Source organism: Nelusetta ayraudi, unplaced genomic scaffold (genome assembly GCF_046127955.1).
Source record: "Nelusetta ayraudi isolate G7.1 ecotype Tasmania unplaced genomic scaffold, CSIRO-AGI_Nayr_v1 ptg000114l, whole genome shotgun sequence".
NCBI lineage: Eukaryota > Metazoa > Chordata > Actinopteri > Tetraodontiformes > Monacanthidae > Nelusetta > Nelusetta ayraudi.
The window spans coordinates 231,240-250,000 of NW_027466164.1; the positions used below are offsets into that span (position 1 = coordinate 231,240).

The window sequence follows — 18,761 nt, forward strand, 5'->3', positions numbered from 1 at the left end:
AGGCCGCACCTTGACGTAGGATCTCAAGTAGTGCTCCAGCCCCTCCTCGTGGCACTGCGCCACAACGTGCACCATCACCCTGAGGAGCAGTGACGCACATGCATTAAAAAAAATAAAATGAAAAAAATAACAAGAACCGGAAGACACTGACTGCCTTTGATGGACTCGGACGCCTCATTTATGCGCCGCCTATTCCAATTTTCAATTATTCGCACCGCTACGCAGCCGAAGGAAATAGGAAAGAAACACAGGTGGAATAAAAGCCGCGGGTGAGACTGTAATGAGATATTCTTCGGCTATTAAAATGAAACAGGGGAAAAGTGCTTTGGAGAGAGAAAATAAGCCAAAGTCCTGTTATTGTACTTTCCTACTGTGAAGTTGTTCAAAAAAGGAAAAAGGCTCAAAACACGACAGGAGCAGAGGTGCCAAACGCTGGAAGACAGGCCTTTCACCCATGTGGTGTGTGTGTGTGTGTGTGTGTGTGTGTGTGTGTGTGTGTGTGTGTGTGCCTTGCCTGGTCACGTTGACAGCCACATCCTCATGCGTGGCTCTGGTCAAGACGCAGAAGAGCTGGTTGAGGACGGTGGGCAGGAAGTTGACCATGACGTGGCCCTCCATCGCATGGAGACTCTGAGAGGAGGAAAACCAGGCGCCTTAAAGGGACACTGCAACATTTTCGCAAACTGCAAACCTATCGTCACGATCTCTGTCGTCATACAAGTGGACGTGTTCCCTTTGATTATCGGAACCTGCTGCACTGAGGACAGGATATAATGGATGAAGCTGCGAGTGCACAGATTTTAAATGGGCGTTTTGATTTTAAATCAGCACAGGACCGTGAAGCTGCACATTATTATCATTAATTATTATTGGAGGTCACGACTTTTCCTTTTCACTTGATGAGTTTTGAAGGAGACTGGTACTGTTTCGCCAGTGCCTCATAATTAAAGGGAACAGACCTCCTGATGTGGGGCTGTGTGGATCACGGCGATTAGGCGAATTTGGCAAAAAGTCCAACGCCTTTAAAACGGCGTTGGCTGAAACAGCAGGGGGCGCTGAGCTCTACGGGCATCGTCACCTTCAGGTATTTGACCAGCTCCCCCTCGGAGGCCTGTTCGGACGTCTCAGTGCTCTGACAGTGCTGGAAGAAGTTGTGCAAGTGCTGATCCTGGATGGATTCGAAACAAATATGAAAAAACAAAACAAAACGAGTGAACACACACAAACACCAGCTGTATTTTGACTTCAGGATGAGGCGTGAGGAGGGGCGTGCCTACCTGGGTGTAAACGGTGGAGACGAGATGAGTAGAGACTTTAAACAGGGGCTTCCCTCCGTCCACCCACTTGATCTCGGAGCCCGAGTGCTGAAACGACAGGACAGGTTGCGTTGGGGGTGACAAAAGCACGATTTTTCAAATCATTAAAGGGAGAAGAAGAAAGGCAATTGGTTAACCAATCAATTTTACTGCTTCGGACACATGGCAGCACTTCAGAGCAAAAACCAGAACAAGTGGTTATTCATTTATTTGGGGTTTTATTTTGTTTTTGAACTGAGGTTTCACAGAATAGAGCATTTTGTTTGTTAGATTCTGCAACAGATGTCCCCTCATTCATTCATTCAAAGGCTTTTGAACCGCTCGTGCCCGAAGCAGAAAACTGACAAGTGTGGGACAAACTGTTGCAGCATGAATGCTCAGGAGGCAGCTCGTGCGCACTCATTGCATCTCCCGATTAACTTCCACCCGCGGCGCGCCGAAGGATCTCGGCGACGCTGCATCGATCGTTCCGACGGATCGCATTTCACACGGACACTCGATACAGACGCCTGTTGGACCTGGACGAAGCGCTAATGAGATCTTCGTCCATTAACTCCCGACTGAACTGCTGCTGCGCGGGAGGAAACCCCATCTGGCAAAAAGCTGTTTTGGAGCAATACAGCAAAAGCAACACAACAGGTCAGACTTTTAGAAGACCTGCAGCGTAGACGATGCTTTCACAGCTTTCCGCTGCTTTTAAAAGGGGACATTTTAGGGATATTTCTTCATGAAATCTATCTTGTTTGTTTCGGCTCATATGAACACCGGAGACGGTTTTCACATTGCTTGCTTCATTATTTAGATCAGTCATTCTCAAACTTTCTCTGTCAGGCCCCACCTTGGAGGAAGAAAATGAGACTAAAATATCACCTACGGCATTAGAGAGACTTTGTTAAGTCAAGCGATGGTCAGACGTGTTTAAAAGTGAGTTAAAGGTGAAATTTGAAGTTGGGGTGTAGCAGGTGTGTTGGGGGATGGGGGCGTACATTCACGTGATACAAATAGACGCAAAATATAGGCAAAAATGTGTTTGTGTGCCATCCCCTTGAGAAAAAATATGTAACAATGTCCCCCTTTCACCTTGTTGACGCCGTCCTGGGAGCTGAGGTAGCCGGCCGGCAGGTTGGCGGCCACAGGCAGGTGCTGCTCGTTGGTGATGACTCGGCCGTCCCTGAGCAGAGGTAGCCACGCTGAGCCCACTATGGGGCACAGAAAAGACAAGTTGAAGTCACAGTCGCCCAAGCAAGGCACAATTTCGAGCTCGCAACGCACAATTTAGATAGTAATTTGAATAGTTGGTAGGTGGAGATATAGCTTGAGAAAGCTGCGGCATACCTAGCGACTCCACCAGGTCTTTCTTCTTGCTGTTGCTGTCGCAGCTGACGTGGTAGAAGGTGAAGAGGAGGTGATGCTTCTCATGCAGCTGAGTCGGCAGCTCCAGCTTGATCTGAGAAGACGGGGGGGGGGGAGACACTGCGAGGTCAGCCGTTGGTTTTTAGCGAATACCCCGTTCTGCAAATTGCAAATGAATAAAGGCGTTCTAAGCCCAGAGTTGGATGTGTGGGTGGAACCAGAGGTGAGCAGTGATTGGAGGGTGCAGGGTGTGAACCCAAAGCCTGCCCACCCGTTGGTCAGCTGACTACACTGCTAAACTGTAGCCACACCCACCACGTTATGGCCAGTTTTATTTGAAATTAGACCAAATCTGACAAAATGGTCAGGTAATTTTCACCAGTAAAGGAATAAATTAAAGGCTCCTTCTATATTGACAGCCAGTAATATATTGGCTTTTTGCAACCGGTTTTGGCGGTCCCTGCTGGCCAAACGATAGAGTGCAGGTTTTTGACACCCTTCGCGTTGGCCCCCATACTTTTGAAAGTGGAAGCTCCGGGAGTGTCTATGCAGAGGACAGCTTCTCCCTCTGCTGTCCTCTGCACGCCTTGCAAGCGTTCTCAATTAATCACGAGTGGTGCGCAAACACAACACTGCACTTACCTCGTCGTAGAACTCTGGGTTCTGCTGGTGGTGCAGTACGGCTGCATAAGCCTGCTTAGCAAACAAAGGACCTCCCGGACGGCCATAGATGCACTGCAAAAAATAAATAAATATATAAATATATATATATATATATATATATTTTTTTTTTTCTTTTTTTTTAAAGGGTCAAGCGTCAAGGTCTGAAAAATTGTAAAGACACAATTATAAAGACTGCGCAGAGCCTGACTTCACCTTCAGCGGCTGGGCGTCATCCTCGTCGGAATCCTTGAATTCGACGCAAACGGCGATGTTCCTCGCCTGAAAGAAGCAGGTTTGAAAAGCAGGAACAGGATAATAAGATTTTTTTTTTTTCGTTTTTCCAGAAGCAATTTAAAAGCGGGTCGGTTCAGTGAAGGGCCGAGGGAACGATTGAAAAGGGTCGCTGCGTTCGCTTCCAAATTTCAAACGGTCGGTTGGAGTGACAGCTGCGGGAAGTGGGAGTCTGGTTGCTTTTTAAACAACTGCTCCGCTTCGATGCGTCGATCAAAAGCTGCTGTGAAAAACATGAATCTAATCTCTAGTGGTTAAATCCTTCTGGACAGGACTTCAGTAAATATTAAGAGGGATATTTAACACCAATCTATCTATGCAGTTTTCCCATGTTATTTTTTTTCGTGAATGATGGATTTCAATAATTTATCAATGAATACCTATTTGGTATCTTGATAACCGCTGGGGGAAAAAGCCTGACAAGGCATTGGTTGCTCCCTGATCCACCTACAATACAGGAGTGAATAAACATAGTACATGACGTTCACCTTATGGAAAAGATGAACTCCTCCCTGCGCCTTCAGAAAGGCACTTTTATTAAACGTTGGGCCAACTGAGTTTAGTTTATGTTGGTGCCCTAAAACTGGAAGAACTGAAAGGTTTGATTCTGCAGTGCTCCTTTTATTCCCTATGGTTGAATGTTGGGCCTCACAACACTCATACTTCATGTCAAAACTCACTGGTAGACCTTTTGTTTTCCTTTTCCACTCCTTCATATTTAACCTTTCCCATTGTGTTTCACAAATATCGTACCTGATTTTTTTGTTCAGTATTGTTAAAAGAAAAAAATACATATATTATGTATTAACTGTAGATTGTATGAGTGCAAACACTGTATTTTAATGCCCTCTTTAAATGCTAAATCAGAAAAAAAGAAAAACATGACTACATGGATCTACGCAGGCTTGGCTGCTTGAGTACGAGGCAGCTGCCAGTCATGTCAGAGGCTGAAGAGGGGAGGAGGGAGACAACTGATGACGGCTGGGAGGGAAGCCAGCTTGGCTCAAGCATTGCTCTCATTCTGAAGATTAGCCTCATATTTTCAAGTGACGCGGTCAAAATATCGATCGCATGATTGCGGACAAGCTGGGATTTAAAAGCAGCGGATTTGAAAAGGGGATTTGCGTGGTCGAGGTCGAGGTTCCGGTCACCTTGGCGAAGGCCTTCTGCCCGTCGTACTTGAGGTGCCTGGGGTAGATGTAGAGGTGGTTCTTGTAGACGGTGAACGGCTGCGAGCACTTGGCGATGCACGGCACAAACTCCTCCACCTCCAGGAGGGCGCCGGCCGAGTCGCCGCCCTCAAAGTTCCTCACGGGGATGTAGGAGGAGGTGACGCAGTCTGGGAGGGGGAAGAGCGAGAGGAAGTTAGAAGGATGTAAAAGGATGCGCCGCTGGCGATTCTGTTCTGGAGAGATTCGGGGGGGGTTTACTGGCTACGTCTGGGGCCACGCTGTCAATGGTCACGTCCAGGTTGCCCAGGAGCACCGGGAGTTTGGCCATCTTCTCCGGCCTGGCGGGAAAACGCACGTGTGTGAATGAAGGTGGTGGTGTTTTGTTTTTTTTGTTTTGTTTGAAGATGAAGAAGAAGATGTACGAGCGTACTTCCTGAAGTCAGCGAGCAGCTTGAACATGTCCTCGTCCGACAGCTTGCTGCTGTCCTGCCTGTACAGAGGCGAGAAGCGAGCGCCCTTGTCCAAAGTCCCCGAGGCGTCCTTGAACACGAGCCTGCAGGAAGAAATAAACGTATTGTTTTTTTTGTTTTGTTTTTGTGGTGGAGAAAGGCCACATTTCAGTTTCACACTGGTGAGTTGGAAAACAAAAGGAATCGATGAGAATTGAGAGGTGAGAAAGATTAAGAATAGATGATCTTCATAAGCGTAGACTTTTTTCTTGAGGGGCTCACTTGGCAGCAAAGAAATGCATGATAACAGCAATCAACGAAAGCAGAACATCACGACTTCTGCATCGTCTGCATTTTGCTGACTCGATTTTTGAGCAAATCCTTAAATTTGTGCACGCATTTGGAGGATGTGGCATTAGCATTTTGCTGAACTCTTCTCGTTCTGCCATTACCTGGCAGCCCAGGCGAATGGCATCCTGTACTGTCCCAGTCTGCCGCAGGCCGACTTGGCATTCTTCAGCACCTTTTGAGCAATCTGAGAAAGGAAGACGGCCTTGGTTTATTGTTTGGTCCTGACTCAAAGGTTATATTTATAGCCCATAAATACAATAAAAAAAAAGTGTATAATCACAGTTCCTACCCTTAGAACAAGTTCTCATTTTAATATAAGAACATACAGAGAGCAATAAGGGTCACGCTCCCATCTTGAACCGCCACATTTCTAAGGAAGCCTGGTATGGACAATTCAGCCCGCCTGACTGCACATTTCATAATTGGTTTGAAAGTTTGCTTCTTTAAATACGCCAACGAAGCAGAAGATGGACATGGTTTGGGTGTGCAGGCCACTGTAGCTCACTGGGAAGCGCAGGAGGGGGAGGGAGAACGAAAGACTGCAATCTAAAATGTAAGCACTCGTCACTAAAGTCTCTAAATAGTACACAGTTAACCTTTAAAGGTTCTGCAACTTTATGCCAATTCTTCAGACTTCAGACTTCATGGATGTCAGACCCTCTGGGGTCCCCCTAGTGGTGAAAAGGCATCCAATGCCATGACCCTCTCATCTTTATTGGCTTGACACATAATCCTTTTTAACTGGAAATCATCCATCCCTCCATCACATTGGAGGAAGCTTAAATACTCGACAAGGGGCTCTGTCCAGAGATTTTGTGACGTGTATCCAAATCCAAATCTAGATTATTTTCGCCAGGCACACACACTGTTTGCAGACTATCAATCTCTGTGTGGTGTTACATTCTGCATCCTTTCGTAAAGGTTGAGTTTATAATATTCAGAGATTTTGAAGAAGAAACAGCAATATCAAGTGGTTACATTTTAGATTGCACCGTCTTTCACTCTCCTGAGCTTGCCAGTGAGCTACGGTAACCTACTCACCCAAACCTGGATACCTCGTCCACCTTCTTCTTCATTGGGTGATTTGAGGATGCGAGTGTTCATTGATTGTCCATAACGGGCTATATATATATAATGTATTTATTTGCAGTATATTAAACTTTTACCAATATAAAATCATAACTCAAGCCAAATATTACGCACTGGACCTTATTATTATTATTATTATTATTATTATTATTATTATTATTATTATTGTTGTTGTTATAATAATAATAATAATAATAATAATAATAATAATAATAATAATAATAATAATAATAATAATAATTTGAGCCTCCAGAAAGGTCTCTACCTTGGCGGAGTCTGAGCTTTTCATGTAGGGCTCGGTGCAGTGGGCAATCCCGCCCTGCAGGACCTTCTCCACCCTGGCCACCAGGAAGATTTCGGGATGGGGGCAGGTGACGGAGAAGACGCCCTGTTTGGGGTACTGCAGGGCGCCCTCAGGGAGCCCAGCCATCAGGCCGTGGCACCCCAGGGCCCCGTCCCCGCTGCTGACGTCCTTCCCGCCACCGCCAGAACTCGATGTCATCTGGCGGACCAGCGGGTGGTTGAGATCCACATGGAAGTCGGCCGATATCTTTCTGCCGTTCTGGACGTCGAACAGGGAGAGGACCACGTAGAACGGCTCCACCTAAGGGCCAAAGAGGAGACGCAGGGGAAATAAAAAACGGCTTGTTAGTTTTGATGGAAACACCTTCCTTCCTTTCTTCCTTCCTGTCATGCTCCGTTTACATTTTCCAAATGTGCCGTTGATATAATTCATCCTCCCGTTCGCCTCCACCACTAAGTATTATTTCCATTACGTAAAAACCCATTTGCGCCTGAAAAGCTAATAGCTGTGGTTTTGCAGCTGAGTGCCGAGCGAAGGGGGAGTCAGAGCAGCAACCAGCAGCAATACGCTCATCCCCATTAGTCTAAAGCAGTGTTTCTCAACTGGTGGGTCGCAACATAAAAGTGGGTCATGGAGCTGTTTTGATTTTGTTGTGGCTTCATGGGCAGTTTCCCTTTTTTCTTTTTTCAAATGTATTTAAAATATATTTATATATTTATAAAGAAAATGTTGCCCATTTATTTTGTCAATTCAATTCAATAATTTCAATGATTTATTTAATGGACATGATAGAAAGTGGGCTACTGCTTTTATTTTGGTGCGATAAATTTGAGTGCTGTGGAATAAATTTGGGTCGCAACTTCATGATAAAAAAAAAAAGGTGGCTCCTGAGACTCCACCAGTCGAGAACCACTGGTCTAAAGGACACTTCCGCTCCTCCGTTATTAATGAGATACTTAACACAAGGTAGGTTTGATACGATCCAATGAACTTTATGTTTCAATCTTAATTATTCTTGAGGCGCTTTGTGTCGGCAATATCGTAATGTTGGCCAGTAATGAACACAAACATGCTTAAATCATCTAACGCTGATTTCTAATTCTTGCATATTTAGAGTAGGTTAACCAGCACTTTAAGCAGACACACTAAATATGTTTTCGTTTTGTTTTTCATTATTATTGTTTTAAATTGTGTGTATGTGTATTGTAATTGTACTATAGTGCGCAATCATCTACGTATGATATTGATCACTGTACGCACAGTCCGTGACCTTGACAAGACGTGTAATAAGCAAACTCACGTTGGTCGTGGGCCCTTGCTCGTTCTCGGCGACGCACCCCTGCAGGTTGAAGGACAGGTCGTGGCAGCTGACCAGAACCCTCTTGCCAAACTTCTCCTCGAACTGCCGCACGTCCGGCTCGATGCCGGAGAAATCCAGTTTCTGCCAGACGAGGGTGATGTTCTCAAAAACTCTCCATGACAGTTGCAGGATAAGAATAATCACCATTGTTGTCGTTATTATTGCGACCATCATCATTATCATCACCTGTGTGTCAGGGTCCAAGGTGAACAGTTTCAGGCGAGCTTCACTCCTCATTTTGGTCTCAATATCCCTGGCAGTCTATTGGAACAAAGGCAGAGAAAGAGGACATTCACTTCATGTAGAGTGACAAATCAAGGCAAATGAAAGCTCTTGCACACACATCCTTTTGTAAAAAGTGTGTGTTCTGCTGCACCGGATCTCAGGAGGGCGTTCGAGCAATAGCCATCCCAACAACTAGTGCCAATGTTCAGCAACAGAAGTATATTTCATCCCCTCTGATGGATTAAATCGCCTCCTGTCGTTGTGGTTTTTAACCAGTTCCAAGAACCAACACTTGATGCTGGGACGAAACACACTGGTCGGCACTGGTACTGTTCCGTACTTGGACGGCTGCACGCGTTACACCAGATGTTTACTTGGTTAGCGCGGTGAGAAAAGCTGGGGGGACCGGACGTGGGAAATTCCAGTCGGAAAGCAAATTCCGACGAAGCAGAACTGCAGGTAGGGGTTGGGTCCACCTCCTGATGGCCGTGTGCTGCTGTATTGTTTTAAGAGGTGAGGTCAGATGGACATAACAGGTTACCTGGAAACTGTCCTGAAAGGTTCCAGAGGTGAGGTCTGCTTTCCCATGCTCCTCATCTGTGGGAGAGATTGGCAGAGAGACTTTGCAAGCTGATGCATTTAGGACAATGAGCATGAGGCAATGAGCGATTTTCAAGCACGTGATTTAAAAAATATTGGTCTGTGAAGCTCCAGTGGTGTTATTTCATCTGGCAGAGAGCATCACATCATTGACTTTTAACAAACTGAACTCAACAGGAAGTCTGACACATGGAGCTCTGGATTTAGAAATATTTCCAGCATCATTTTAGCTGACGTCAGCACGTCTAGCGCATTCATTTGGCATTCACTGGCTTGCGGCATCATCATATAGTTACAGTGTCTCTTGACATTTTCCTGAATCACTCAGTGAGCGTTAGGTGCTTGGCATACAAACTAGAGAGCGACCCTTGCTCTATCATATATATATATATATATATATATGTATATATGAGAACCGTTCTCAGGGTCGGAAAACCAAATTACCTTTATTATACTGTGATTAGAACTTTTATTAATGCATCTATGGGCACTATGTTCAGCTTTTACCAGTATAAAAATCATAAACTAAGCCAAATTTCACACACTGGACCTTTAGACGCTGTGCGGCTCAGCTGCGCTCTCTAGAGGTGAAAACCACCACTTATTTCCGGTTCCAGAAACAATATGGAGGAAAGTAGAAGGGTTACGTAAGGGCAGGTGGACTTGTTCTTGTGATCCTGAAGATGTGTTGCCTCTCATCCAAAAGGCTTCTTCAGTTCTGTGATATTGCAGAAGCCTTTCAGGTGAGAGGCGAAACGTCTTCAAGATCACAAGAACAAGTCCAGTTGCCCTAACGTAGCCCTTCTACGTTAAGATGACCTGGATGACTGAGTGAGAACCTTCACAGACAATACGGAGGAAAGACGTGCACACCGTCGTGCAGGTCTCCGTTCCTCTTCTCCTGCATGGCCTGCTCAAAGCAGCTGTGGAGGATCTTGTTGAGGATGGTGATCCACTCCTCCATCTCGGCCTCGGCCTCGGCGGCCAGCAGGTAGGTGCTCTTGTCCTGCATCTTCAGCTCGAAGCCGAAGCGCCGCACCTTGCTGTTCTGAGGGGAAGCAAAGGAAAAGAAATGTTGGGATTTGGACCATCGGAAAAGAACAATGTCTCGTGGCGGGTTGGTCTACCTGAACCACGCCCATGCACGAGTCCAGGAAGATGGTTCCTTTGGGCTCCTTGGAGGTGTTCTCGTCCTTGTAGAAGTTGAGGTTGTAGGATCCGTCTCCCAGCTGGGCCAGGTAGAAGTACCTCCTCTTGAAGGACTGGAAGACGGAAATTGAGAGCGTCAGCGCCCCCCAGACGGCCGTCTGACAATATTTGCACAGGCTGTGAAAGCTGGCGCTCTGGCACCCACCCGCATGGTGACGCTGATGGCGCTGTTCATGTTGCCCTTGTACAGCCAGCCGTGTTTGGACACACCCCCCTTCTGCGATCCCAGGGAGGCCGTGTCCTGCAGCGGGGGCATGGGAGGAAAAAAATGAAAACCAATACAGCCGAGAGGAAACATCTCACCAAGTGTAAAGGGCCGACAGCCTCGAGGGAGCGGGAAAGGGCTGCGTCGCGTCGCCAGGCTCATCGTCCCAATCAAAATTAAAGTCAACACTGCACTCAACCACCCCCGCCGACGCCCATCCGTCCCGTAAAGGTCACCGCGCTTTCAGCTCAATCAATGTGCACGCCGCGGCCATTATCGCACAAGAAGACGAGCCTCTGGAGGTGCCGCAAATGTCACGGAAATTGAGCCACTTGTTTGGAGCAACACACTTTGAGTCAGCAATTGAGTTCATTTCTTTTCTTTCTGTCTTGGGGTGAAGTTTGTTTGAGGAACAAAGCGCAAGGCGACAGTTGCTTAAGCATTGGATTGGACGGCGGTCGTTTCAGGGAGGGGCTTAGCAAAACCTCAACAGTTTTAATGGGAAAGGCAAATTAATTTGTTGTCAGAAAAAGTCAAAACAACAAATCACACAACACAAATATTGTGTTTACATCTCATGAGTTCTTATTAAAGGTCCAGTGTGTAATATTTGGCTTGATTCATGTTTTTTGTATTGGTAAAAGCTTAATATACTGCCTGTAAATAAATAAACAGTGTATACTTGCAATACAATAAAAGTCATTGAGCTTTTCTACCCAGTTCTCAGTTCTCATACATATATATAAAAGTATACATAGATCAAGGGTCTTGCTCCCAGTTAGCTGCCATTTTGCACTGCCATATTTCTAAGGAAGCCTGGTGTGGACAATCCAGCTGTCCGACAGCATGTTTTGTAATTAGTCTGAATGCCCACATCTTAGAATAAACCAACGAAGAAAGTGAACGAGGTATCCAGGTTTTGGTGCGAAGGCCACCGTAGTTCACTGGCAAGCTCGGGAGAGTAAAAGATGTGACCACTTAATGTTGCTGTTTCTTCGTCAAAATCTCCAAAATTACACACTTAGCCTTTATTCAAAACGATAATAATGTGCTTTTGCACAACTGCTGGCTACACCGCCAAAAGCAAGGACTCACCTCGTCTTTCTCCACGTCTTCATCCACCTCAAACAGGTGCGCAGCCAGTTTCTCCGGTCTGACCGCTTTGCTGAAAGCACAGGGAATTTCAGGACGATTGAGGAGGAGCCCAATGCCTACTGTCGTATCATACATGTATATTTTTACATTCTTTAATGTGCCAGCCGATGCTTTGAAAGTGTTTTCAGGCTAAGCCTACAAAAGCTTGTTTTCTGTTCAGTAAGTTTGGAGCGATTTTTCGATTATCGATTTTAATCTTCGGCGTTTCACATAATAAATAATAATTATAATAACAAGAGCAAAACCAAATTTCAAAGGAATTCAACCCTTGCTGCAGCTTATTCCGAACGGCAGTGGGTTGAGGAGTGGAGACGGAGCAGGTTGAATTCCTCCTAAAGCTTCCTCGGCCTCACAAAGGACTTCTACACCTGCTGTGGATTATTGATAAGTGATGCAAAAACATCATCAGACAGGTGAAATGAGATCACTATATAGTGAGATTTTAGATTTAAAAAAATGTTGTCTAACATAATAATAATAGTAATAATAATAACAATAATAATAATAATTATTCATTCATTCATTCATTCATTATTTTCCATACCCACTTACTCCTGAGCTCAGGGTCACGGGGGTCTGCTGGAGCCTATCCCAGCTGTCTTAGGGCGAAGGCAGGGGACACCCTGGACAAGTCGCCAGTTCATCGCAGGGCCATAATAATTATTATAATAATAATAATATAATAATAATAATAATAATAATCTAAGTTTTACTTTTTTAGTTTGACAGGAAGCAGTTCTAATGCTGCAGCTGTTGCTTAAAGTGCAGCTCTGACCCCCATAGAGGCTATTTGCCCTTTGGCCTTTCTGAGACCGGGCCAGCCCCGGGGGAAGTCCTTCTGTAAACAGCGTCAAGGCCGAGTCGAGCAAAGTTTTGACGTGAGCCCCAACATCTGCGGAGACCATTCAGCCGCATCCTCCAGGAGAGCGGCTCGGCCCGAGGACACCAGAGGCATTGTGGGACTTCCCTCCAGTGTTAATGGCGTTAATCAACAGCGCTTCCCAGAATAGCCGCGCTGGAGAAACAAAGGAAGCACTCCTCTCATTGTTGTCGCCAAGGAGCTCGGCGCGGCCCAGGCGCAGTTTCCGTCTTTCTAGAGACGCGCGGGAAAACATTTTGTGCGCTGTAAACAGACAGGCCTCCTCTTCTGTAAACAGCAATGATAATCTGCAAGGTCCTTGGGGAAGGGGGGTGGGGGGCAGTGGGTTGTCTTCTGAAGGGAGATGGTTTCACAGCAAGAACCAGGGATGCACCGATAGCACTTTTTTTTACTGAACGAGCATCCCTTGTAAAACAAAACCCTCAGTAACACTCACTTGGGGAGCTGGCGGAAGTCTCCGGAATACTCCTCATACTTGTAATTGACCACATGCCAGTCAGACTTGTAGGTCTTGATGCACTGCGGAGAACAGAGTCAGACAGGTCAGAGACGAATCGGCGCTTGTGTGCAGGGTTTCTGGAACAACAGACGGGAAAAACATCGGCAGGGGGAATATCTGATTTCCACCTGAGAAAGCCGTGCTGGCACAAATCCGAACCTCCAACCGGGGGCGCAACGCAAATTCAGACTGGTTCTACGCAACAGAGGGGAATCTCAAACATCTGGTACTTGCGGGGTAAAGATGCGGAAAATTTGCAAAAACACTTTTCACTCTGGAAACGGTGTGAACTTCACGTCGTCGAGAAGCATCGCTTTTAGCATTCGCATCGTTTGCTATCTCTTGTACGCAACGAAGAAGCAGTGGTGGACAAAAAAAACACAACACAATTCGGGACGCGATCCATGCTGAAATCAGCCCGCACACAAAGCGTGCTGCATTGAAGTTGAAGTATGATAATGGGGGAATTTGAGACAATTTGGAAGTTAACGACTCAAACCACTCTCTGCTTTCCGTCTGCCGTGTTTGCCTTCAGCGTCGGGGGAACGAGGGAAAATATATTCTCACGACGCTGCGCTGTGCGCTGATGGATGTCTGTTTCAGGCCATTTCGCAATTTAGCCCGGTAACGAGCAATAATTTGGAAGTGATTAACTGTTATAGAAACAGCCGTTTCGGTTGAAGCTGCCTCAATTTTTTCATTCATTTTTTAAACGCTCAATGTGCTTCCCAGGGCCTGATTATTTCTGTTGTGCCAATATGAGAGCTGCAGCCCACCTCATCTGACAGCACAGCTATCATACGCATCACGTGACCGCAAACTCTCTGGAATGTGTCCGTCAGGTCCACACACACGAAAAGACGCGCATGCCGACCGACCTGACCCCCGGAGGAGCAGTGGGGCAGGGAGGAAGGCGCCGGTGAAGGGGCGAGATAAATCAGACGCTGCTCGTCCAGCTGCTCCAGATGTGGAGCCCATGATGTAATTCCTGGCCGCAGCCGTCGGGGACTATCCCCTATCGGGCCGCACCCTGGGCCGAGCGTGTCTCCTCTGCAAAGACAAAGAGCTGCGGATTCCATGCGCAGCCCGTCCCCTGCATTTTCAGGAAACAGTGAGGGGCGCCAGTGCAAGTTCACTGGAAGGCTAAAAGCACCTTTTTTCAAATTTTCGCCGTGAAGCGCATCAATTTTTTTCCCTCGTCTGTGACTGCAGCGAAAATGTGCGTCTCGTTTTATGTGCGAGGACAAGTTTTCCAAGGTTGGTCAGGCTGCATTGTGTTGGTTGGACACCAACAGTGAGAGCGCCGCGGCATTTGAAGGGAAAAGGAAGAAAGAACGAAAGAAAGAAAGAAAGAAAGAAAGAAAGAAAGAAAGAGAAATTACAGCTCCGGCTTCTGTTAACCAAAGGGTGAAGTTAAGCCCAACGGAGGCCGAGGCTTTTCGCCCCAGTTCTGGGGATGAGGGGAGGACAAAGCAGGCTCACATCCAGGTATGTCCAGGTTAGTCTCACCTCTTGGACAAACAGGGAGTGAGCTTCTTTCTCAGCAGTCTCTGGCACGCTGGAGAATAAAGTCCGGCCCTGGCGCTTCAGGGTGGAGATCTGACAGGAGAACAGAGGGAAGAGGGCATGTGAAAAAAACCAACAGGAAAACAGGACAGGAGGAGACAGAAGCACAAGAGTCCCATCCTGCCGAGGCACAAATCAAACTGGAAACCCCCCCCCCCCCCCCCCCCCCCACTTCAAGTGTATTTTTAGCATCACTTTTATGGCACCTGGAGGTAAAATAAAGTTTTATGACGCTCCGCAGCGGCACAGCAGAGTCTTCGCTCCCCTTCAAAGGAAGTTCAGAGACAACGATGTACCTGCACAGCGCGTCAAAAATGAAGGTTAGGAACTGAAGTGCTGGGAAGCCGACACTTGGCTGCAGGTGCTGTCGACACGCTCGGGGGGGGGGGGGGGGGGGGGGAGTTCAGCGTGGCATCAGCTGATTCCCACAACTGAGCGCTTTGAGCCCACGCTTTGTGAAAAAGCAGAGTTTATAAGGTAACCCAGTTCTGCCGAGCCCCCGTCCACCCCCCAACCCCACCAATTGACACGAGAATCCTCATATTAGTACGGAACAATGCACCGCAGATAGAGTTCCGCACGCTGGATTATTCCACTCCACATTCCTCTCCACTTCTACCCTTATTAAATGATTGCGAGCCTTGAGAAAAAAAATGAGAGCAATCATCCATAGCCAACTAGCAAAAGGTGCCCTGAAGGCATCGAGACTGGCGGGCTCGCAGGCGGTCCAAGCAACGGGAGGCTATTGCTCCCATTTGGTGCTCTGCTTTTCAGCTTAACACAGGAAGAAAAGAAAAAAAAAAAGTAGGGGGGGGGGAGAAGAAAGAAATTAATGGAAACAGCAGCACAATGACCCAGTTTTGTCAGATATCTAATTTTCTTTCACTGACTAGCAGTCAGCGAAACCAGACAATTTTGCAAAGGTTAACAAAAAAAAGTGACGGCTTTTTATTCTCATTTATATGCAGAACAAGGTTTTTAGTTGAAATAACACTAACAGGTGCAGCAGTATTCTTAAGAAATGTTCCTCTAATTTAGCCTGTAACAGCTCAACCCTGGCAGGAGGTGAGCCAGTTGTCCGTCAGACCTGTCTCACTTAAAAAAATAAATACAAATTTCATTTGAGTGTTCATGTTGATATGAAAAAAAATAATAAAGGGGAAAAATGATATAAACCAGACTGACTTTTTTTTAGTAATAACCTAGCTTAACAACACGCAGCATCAATATCAATATCTCTCAAGAACAACGACATGTAAATGCGAAAATAGTGTTTCCATTACACTCCTGCGATAGACCTCTATATCGATACATCTGAAAAACCATCTCATGAGTGCATCAAAACCTTTTAGCATGTATATGTACACACACATATACATATATATATATATATATATGTATATGTGTGTGTACATATATATATATATGTATATGTATATATATATATATATATATATATATATATATATGTATGTATATATATATGTATATATATATATATATACATACATATATACATACATATATATATGTATGTATATATATATGTATATATATATATATACATGTATATATGTATATATATATTTACACACATATATATATACATACATATATATATATATTTACACACACATATATATACATATATATATATATATATATATATATATTTATATATATATATATATATATATATATATATATACACATATATATATATATATATATATATTTATATATATATATATATATATATATATATATATACACATATATATACATACATATATATATATACACACAGCTTCTTGACTGACGCAAATGTGCACAAAGCATGACTTCATCCACCGCTTTACATCCTTTCTCATGGTCCAACTGCATAGTGTGCGCACGTCTGAGGCCAGCACGTGCGCATGCCACAGCCATATGTCTGGCAACCTCCCCAACTTTCTTCTCTCCGAGCGCCGTTGATGTAAAACACATGTCGGCGGGTCGGACAGATGGAGGGCCCGGGCCCGCACAACAAACACAGTGAGACTCACGCACGCACAAACACACTCTGGGACAGTTACTGATGACTGCGCACCGCAGACGGCCTTGTAATAAGAAGAAAGACTCACAGTATAAAGTCCTGATTGTGAAAGGGTCTGGAAAAAGACAATTTGCGCAAGATTTCCCACAGAAAAACTGGACGTTTTAAGAAGGTTGTATTTCAAAACGGGACTCAAACAGAAGGGAACCGTCTCACTGGGTGAACTCACGATCCTGAACACTTCAGTTCTACTGCAGCTCCGCATATGATTAATGTTGTTATTATTATCTTTTATTTTTTTTTACTATTATTTCTGGGCTATTTTCAGACAAGTGTGCATGTGGTTCTGGTTGTTATGGGTGCGTTTGCAAGTCTACATGGAACACCAAGTGGCGCTTTGTCAATCTCTCTTCCTATCATTCAGCGGACAATTTCAAGTTTGGAGTTTCTCGACAAGGTCACCTAATAAAGCGGTTCGCCAGCCGTATCCTCCCCCCGAGTCGAATATGGATAGGGGAGGCACCGCGGTGATGTAATGTTGACACAGTCTTCGAGCTTCCTTTGAATGCCAGCGGGAGGGTCGGCCGAGCGCGGAGCGTAAATGTGCGGGGGTCTTGCGCCCACCGGGGGGGGATGAAAGGTCAAATTCGGACATGAAATGTTCAGGCGGTCGTGCAAAACGCTTGGTCGGTGGGGGTGTGGGGGGTGGGGGGGGGCTGTGTCTGCGCCGGCTGCGAGGAACTTAAATTCCTCCACGTTCATTATGATCTCCTCTGAGCCGCTTCCATGGAAACCATCCAGGGTGCATCTGCGATGACTGTCACACAGCTCTGGTGTGACTCATCTTTTCTATTTTTTTTTTTTTATTTTTTTTTTGCAAAGCACTTGCAAACCAGCTCCCTCGTCTTCAGAGGGAGCCGTTGATTGAGGTTGAGGCCGATTCCCCAAGATTTTCCCGGACATGAAGTTGCAACGGTCAAAGGCGCCGCGGCCCACGAATTGAGCTTAAAAATGTACACCTAAAATATGTCTTTGGGTAATATACTGTCGAAAGGACGTTAAAAGCCCCAAATTAAATGGAGCTCCAGGTGTGAGTGGACGACCGGCTTCCAACCTGTATCCCTACCTGGAAGTCGTCTGTGGGGAACTGCAGCATGTCCCTCAGGGCATCACTGATGATCTGGGTCTTCCTCTGCAGGACCACGCTCTCGTAATCCAGGGGCTCGACAATCTTCGGCTTCACCTGCAAAGAAAAGAGCATCGGACAAGTGATTGGAAGATGAGTGCTTCCTGTTTCCACTGGAATATTTGCAATCTCTCACTGGTAGTGTGGCGATGATCCCATATTAAAATAAATACAGTGCTAAAAAAGCACCGGATTGTATCTTACACGTGTCTTTCATGTATGTAATTCTTTTTTCTGTTGCCGATGCTCAATAAATATATTTGAAATAAATACAGTGCTGGTATCCATGATGCGATACTGTTAGATACCGATACTGACACTTTTGAACTAAGGTGGATGTCCACCATTCAATGCATTTCTCAACCCACAGCCGCAGTCGCCATAACATATATAGTCAAGAATATTACGGACGCATCGATGCCGAGACCAGTATCAGGTATCGATACCGATACTGGGGTTGAGTACTCTACTCACGCTTGTAAGAACACTGATGCCAGTATATGTAAGTGTATGACAATATTGTTTGTTTGTACTGCAGTGAAACTTGTGACAGTCGACCCATGTTCGAGAAAACATGCTGAGGAATGTTGTTCAAATAACACAACAAAAAAAAAGAAAAAGAAAAAGTAATTACAAAATGTGGAATGACCTGATCAAGTACTCTGTATTGGTATTGGGGAGTACTGAAACGCAAATACTCATACTCTGCTTTTCCTGTAAAAAAAAAAGTGATATCGATGCAGCCCTAATGAATATAGATAAATACAACATGCATACATACATACATACATACATAAGACGATCTCGTGACCCAGATGTTGCTACGATACTGACGATACTGATAGTCATGATA

At 45.4% G+C, this 18,761-nt stretch overlaps 1 protein-coding gene across 4 annotated transcripts in view; it reads right to left on the minus strand.

Annotated features, from left to right (window-relative positions):
- dock9b (dedicator of cytokinesis 9b) overlaps positions 1-18,761 on the minus strand; it is a 61,698-nt gene that overhangs the window by 24,809 nt on the left and 18,128 nt on the right. For 2 of the 4 annotated variants that reach the window (XM_076049313.1, XM_076049311.1), the window contains exons 2-24: positions 17,849-17,965; positions 14,631-14,720; positions 13,059-13,141; positions 11,683-11,752; positions 10,528-10,623; positions 10,301-10,435; positions 10,047-10,221; positions 9,115-9,170; positions 8,535-8,609; positions 8,289-8,429; positions 6,950-7,288; positions 5,697-5,779; positions 5,226-5,348; positions 5,054-5,133; positions 4,775-4,962; positions 3,546-3,611; positions 3,312-3,404; positions 2,652-2,763; positions 2,397-2,515; positions 1,278-1,364; positions 1,079-1,168; positions 515-630; positions 10-79 (exon numbers count right to left, since the gene is read on the minus strand). In XM_076049313.1, coding sequence (XP_075905428.1) covers positions 10-79; positions 515-630; positions 1,079-1,168; positions 1,278-1,364; positions 2,397-2,515; positions 2,652-2,763; positions 3,312-3,404; positions 3,546-3,611; positions 4,775-4,962; positions 5,054-5,133; positions 5,226-5,348; positions 5,697-5,779; positions 6,950-7,288; positions 8,289-8,429; positions 8,535-8,609; positions 9,115-9,170; positions 10,047-10,221; positions 10,301-10,435; positions 10,528-10,623; positions 11,683-11,752; positions 13,059-13,141; positions 14,631-14,720; positions 17,849-17,965 — 2,604 coding nt within the window. The remainder of the gene's footprint in view (positions 1-9; positions 80-514; positions 631-1,078; positions 1,169-1,277; positions 1,365-2,396; positions 2,516-2,651; positions 2,764-3,311; positions 3,405-3,545; positions 3,612-4,774; positions 4,963-5,053; positions 5,134-5,225; positions 5,349-5,696; positions 5,780-6,949; positions 7,289-8,288; positions 8,430-8,534; positions 8,610-9,114; positions 9,171-10,046; positions 10,222-10,300; positions 10,436-10,527; positions 10,624-11,682; positions 11,753-13,058; positions 13,142-14,630; positions 14,721-17,848; positions 17,966-18,761) is intronic. The other 2 variants (XM_076049312.1, XM_076049310.1) reach the window with 1 other exon arrangement.